Source organism: Cystoisospora suis, assembly GCF_002600585.1.
Source record: "Cystoisospora suis strain Wien I chromosome Unknown contig_500, whole genome shotgun sequence".
In the NCBI taxonomy this organism is placed as follows: Eukaryota; Apicomplexa; class Conoidasida; order Eucoccidiorida; family Sarcocystidae; genus Cystoisospora; species Cystoisospora suis.
In genome coordinates this window covers 1-5,703 of record NW_027153301.1, presented here as the reverse complement: position 1 = coordinate 5,703, position 5,703 = coordinate 1, and the positions used below count along the sequence as shown (strand labels likewise).

Sequence of the window (5,703 nt, the reverse complement as noted above, 5' to 3'; positions counted from 1 at the left end):
TAAAGACAGATAGATTAAAGATAGATAGATAGATTAAAGAGAGATAGATAGATAGATTAAAGAGAGATAGATAGATAGAGATGTACGTCTACAGCGAGAAGATAGGAGAGAGAGAGTGAGAGATAGAAAGGGAGATAGAGAGAAAAGAAGAAGAAGAAGAGAGCGTTAGTTGGCAATGATCGAGAGAAAGAAAGAAAGAAAGGTGTTGTGTTTGTTTCTTTCTTTCTTTGCTTTGTAGCTCTTCATTCTTCTTCTGTCTCTGTCATGTGTATGTGTAGATTTCTACTGCGGAGATGAGAGAGACGTGCAGAGGACGTTAGCTTGCCACGACCGGACGTGGCGAGAGTATCAACGCGATCTCCCGTCCATACAATCCTATTACTCCCATACGTACAATAATGTCATGTATGATAGACAGAAAAAGATTCTCCTCTCTCTCTCTCTCTCTTCTCATATCTACTTCTTTCTCCCTCCATCTATCTATCTATCTTTCTTTCTCTCTCTGTCTATCTTGTTCTATCTTGATCTCTCTCAGACTACTCCTATATCTCTTCTACATATGTAGAGAGATCTACACAGAGAGAAGAAGCTAGAAAGATACTGATTTAATTTAATTCCTTACCACCTCTATCTCTACTGCCACCAATGCATGCAGGGCAATCTATCATCTATCTTCAATCTATCTATCGATCTATATCTATCTCCCTCTCTTTCTATTATATATATAGATATATATATGTGCCTATTTATATCTTTCTCTCTCTTCATCTATCTATCTATCTATATATGTATAGATGTCTAGCTAGGTATATCGTTGTATACATGCATGTGTTGTCTGTATTTCTCTGCTTGCTTTTCTGTCTAGTTTCTTACCTTCTGTAGACATCTCGTGTCTGGCAAAATCTCCCTATCTTTCTACTGGATCAAGCCTGAAGTGGCTAGCTAGCCAGCTAGCCAGCTAGCTACCATAGTAGTCATAACAAAAAGAATAGGAACTATTGCAGTCTACTTATTCTTCTCCATCTTCACGATGCTTGATATAAATATAAATCTATATATATATATATATATATAAATCTATATATATATATATATATATCTCAAGGCTTTCTTCTTCTCATTAAGACACACCGACCTCCCAACACGTCCATTCCCTCCCTCTCTCTACATATATATATATATATATATTACACACTCATATATGTATATATATATATGTGTGTATGTGGATAGATTAAAGAAGGTGGGTGACGGCATGCCCCTTGTTATACTTAGCCATTTGTGAAAGGAGATCTTTTCTTCTTCTTCTTTTAGATTTGTATGCCTTTTTCTCTTCTGACCGTAAGCACTTATCTCTTTTCATGTTGTGCTGAAGGGACAAAAAGAAACAAAGAAAAAGAAAAAGAAGAGAAAGAGAGAAAGAGAAGGCAGGGTGAAGAGAAAGAAGGACTGGTATAATGATTCGTATGAAGAGTGGTGCTCTTCTCTCATGCCGCTTGTAGAGAAATTGCTGCTAAGCCTCCTCTCTATTGCTAGTCTCATTAGAATGCTGTTAAGAAGAATGCTTCCTTCTTCTTCTTTTTCTCCTCTATCTTCTTCATTTTCTTATTTATCTTTCTCTCGATCTCTTTCTTTCTCTCTATCATCTCCTAGGGCTTCTCCTATAAGTATGAGAATGTGAATGAAGTGTATACCCACGACCTCGTCTTCTTCTTCCGTCTATATCTATCTCTTCTTCTCTGCTCTTCCCTTCTCCTTCTCTCTTTCTATTTTCTTTTCTTTCTTTTTGTCTTTTTGTCTTTAAGTTTAATTCCTTCAGAGAAGTCTGTATGGGAGCAGTTTGAGATTGCAAGAAAAGAAATCCTCGTAAGACACAGAAGAAGAAAAAGAAGAAGGTCATGAAGAGAGACAGGCAGCACAAACGGTCTTTCTCTGTCTTGCATCTTCGTCATTCTTTCTCTCTTTCTTTTCGTGTCTCTCTTTCGTCTTTGCCGCCCCGTCTCTTATCCCTCCAAAGGAAAGAAACACGAGACAGAGAAGAAGAGGAAAGGAAATTTTCTTTCTTCTTCTTCTCCTCTATATTTCTTACTCGACATAAAGCTCGAGAGATGGAGCATAGAGATCTATCTCTTTTTTCGCATCTAGTCTATAGAAATGTTGGATCGCTATGTAAATCTATCTCCCTCTATACATACAAATCTACTCCTTCTCTCTCTTCCTTCCGAACACGTCCTCTATCTACGCATGTACATATATACCTATATACGAAGATATATATAGATAGATATATAGATGTGCATGCAGAGAGATAGGAAGTGTAGATATATGCATGTATATAAATAAACAAGTCCGTAGACGTGAGGGGACGGAGAAAGAGTCTATCAACGTAGATTAATCGAGAGATCCACATCTCTGTCTCTCTGTCTCTATATATATCTCTATATCTCTATTTCTTTAGTGCGTAGTACCGATCTACCTAAGCGATTTGCTTAGGAGGACCTTTTCTACCCTTAAATTGACGTCTACTACACTCCTATTTACTAGATCATCTATCTCTCTCTACATATATATATATATATGATATGTATATGGATAGATATGAGTGCATGCATGCATGTAGTGAATGGATTGAAAGATGAAGAAGATGTATATGTTGGGAATGAGAGAGAAGAGTATTTTTCTTCTTTGTCGTCTTTTCCTTTCTCTTTTTCCAGTGTGTTTGCATGCCCCTCTCTGCACCTTTGCTGCATGCTCCTCTTTCTTTTCCTTTTTCTTTAATTTCTCTTGTAGAGTTTTGTACATCGCAAGCATTCTTATTTAAGAAGAAAAGCAGAGGGGAAGGCTTGCCATTCTTTCTTGCTTGGAAGGAATCGCAGAAAGACTCTAAGGTTGACCTCGACAGAATTTTCTACCTACTGCCCTGTATGCTGGACTATACATGTAAGACAAGACTCCGCCTACCTGTCACGTATCTCATACATCGTATACACACATACATACCTGCACTTACAGACCTATGTATCTTTGGATAGACCTAACTCGTATATACCGCGCGTGTAGAGAGAGAAAGAGAGGAGATGTATCTATAGGCGGTTCGTATGTATGTTAGGTGTATATGACACACTATACATGTACCTATCTATCTATCTATCTTTAATCTATCTATCTATCTTTAATCTATCTATCTATCTTTAATCTATCTATCTTTAATCTATCTATCTTTAATCTATCTATCTTTAATCTATCTATCTTTAATCTATATCTCTCTATATAAATATAGATATCTGTCTCCCTTATATCAACTCTCTGTGGAATAAGTGAAAAGGGAAGTGGGTAGAAGCTAGCTTTCTTTCTTCCTGTGCTTTGGATGATGAGAAACGCAGAGAGTGACGACCAACAAAGCAGCGAGAGAGAGAAAAGAAGAAGAAGAAGAGAGAAGGTCTCTCACTATTCTATGTCCCTACTCATCCTAAGCATATCTCCTATTCCAGTACTACTCCTACTATCCCTATTACTATTACTACTAGCCTAAATCGATGGGTATGTGGAGAATTTCTTTTCTTTCTTTTCCTACCTTTTCTCCCGCCTTCTCGTCTTGTAATTTTTCTTCCCCATCTTATCGAACTATCTACCTAAATTAATACTTACACCATACATATATAGATATCCGAGAAATCTCTCTTTCTTCTTCTTCTTTGTGTGTGTGTGTGTGTGTTGTCTCTCTCTTTGCATGCATCTTTGCATGCATTGTTGCATGCATGCAGGGGTCGTTAGTGGAGGCGGGAGGGATTTTTGTGTATCAAGTGGACTACCAAGAAAAAGTCTATCTCTGCTGCACACGGACTCACCTAGAGGTAAGACGGAGACGAACATTCTTCCTTCACTAGAAGAGAAAAGAGAGAGAAAAAGTCTTTGTATCTTGTCCTAGCTAGCAGACACCTTCGTGTCTCTCCTTACTTTTGATCTCTCTTTTACTTCGTTCTGTCTATCTCTACATGAAAAGATCTAGTAATAGATCCTTCAATGCAAAGAAAGAGAGAAGAACCTATACAGATACACACACAGAGAGAGAGAGAGAAGCATGATACATACACGTACCGCACTGTACAGATCTATCTCCAGCCTTTCTATCTATCTTTAATCTGTCTATCTCTCTCTTTGGCTCTTCTCTATCTACTTTGTATTCTTCTCTATGTCTTTCTCTTGGTGCTTGTCTCTTTTCTTTGTTAAGGTCTTTTTGAAGAGTCCAGATGTCTACCTACGCGAGGCGATACCTGAAACGCTTCCACGAAGGTTAACTCTACTTGAAATATCGCACCTTCTCTCTTCTTCTTCTCCCCTAGATCTCTCCATCAATGGATACTGCCCTGTTGCACTAGGTAAGTTAACACATGCACTATATATATATATATATATATATTTATATATATATGCATGCACTATATGCATGTATATACATGTCTATATGTGTGTATATAGAGGTAGCAATTCTGAAGACGAACTATATACTTGTGGAGTCTCACCTTACTCTCTCTCTGTATATAGATATATGTATGTATGTATATCCATGTATGGAGAGATAGTAGACAGGCAGGTAGGTAGACAGTCTCTAAATATGTATATATATATATATAAGTGTATATGTATGTAAATAGCTAGATAAAGATAGACAGACAGGCAGACTGGTATAGCCGGTATAGACACGTATGTCCGTATGAGTTTAGATCCATACAAGCATCTATGTAGACTATACGTAGGGAGCAATAGATAGATTAAAGATAGATTCAAGCTAGTTTAAAGATAGATGGGTAGATTAAAGATAGATAGATAGATTAAAGATAGATAGATTTAGTAAAGGTGGATAGAAAGGTAGATTAGATCTGGTCTAGTAGCTGGGGTGACAGTATGTAGTTAGTCCATCGTACTCTTTGAACTATATTAGGGTGTTGTCTTTCTCTCTCTCTTTTTCTTTATATGTGTATTCTGTAGAGACATCTCTGATCTGTGGGCCTTTAGACTGGCATATTCAATAGATCTGTCTAGGTGGTAATAGTAGGCATGTGTCGATCTTACGCCTAGAGCAACACACGTCTAGCAGACATAGTGGGGCGGGCTTAACGAGAAAAGTCACCTTCTCCCCCCCTTTGTCGATTCTCTTCTTTTTTCTTTTATTCTTTCTTTTTCTTCTTTTCTTTTCTTTTCTCTTGTTTCTTTTGCTTTTCTGCAGTGGAGGAGAAGAAGTATTTGAAGGGCAATGCATCGACGCTTCTGGTATCTTATGACTCTCGATACTGGACCTTCACCTCCCAAGATGCACTCGAGACCTTCATGAAATTCCCAGCTAGCTATGCGCAGCTAGCTGTCCTCCCTCCGAAACTCGAAGCTGAGGATCGACTTGGGAAGAAGCCTAGGACGCTTCAATCGATAGCTGAAGAAGGAGAAAAGCAGACACCCCCCCTTCACTCTTTGTCTTCTTTAGCGAATGAACTTAAGGACGCTTTCACATTCCTAGAGGTAAGAAAGAAAGAATAGACAAGAAGAAGAAGAAGAAAGAAAGAACAACACATGAATAGCTACATACAAATGTATGTTGACGTATCTGTATATCCACATGTATATATATATATATGTGACTTCGGGTATATATATGCATATGTAGGGGTATGTATGTATGTATCTATGTGGATACATATATATATATAT

At 37.7% G+C, this 5,703-nt stretch overlaps 1 protein-coding gene across 1 annotated transcript in view; it reads left to right on the top strand.

Moving 5' to 3' along the window:
* Positions 1–5,514, top strand: part of CSUI_001261 (adenylate) — a gene marked incomplete at both ends in the record, with an annotated part of 11,531 nt that extends 6,017 nt beyond the window's left edge. Inside the window, 6 exons of the mRNA XM_068061467.1 lie at positions 279–405; positions 1,806–1,866; positions 2,791–2,940; positions 3,765–3,854; positions 4,232–4,379; positions 5,228–5,514. Coding sequence (XP_067926552.1) covers positions 279–405; positions 1,806–1,866; positions 2,791–2,940; positions 3,765–3,854; positions 4,232–4,379; positions 5,228–5,514 — 863 coding nt within the window. The remainder of the gene's footprint in view (positions 1–278; positions 406–1,805; positions 1,867–2,790; positions 2,941–3,764; positions 3,855–4,231; positions 4,380–5,227) is intronic.
* Positions 5,515–5,703: the final 189 nt, after the last annotated feature.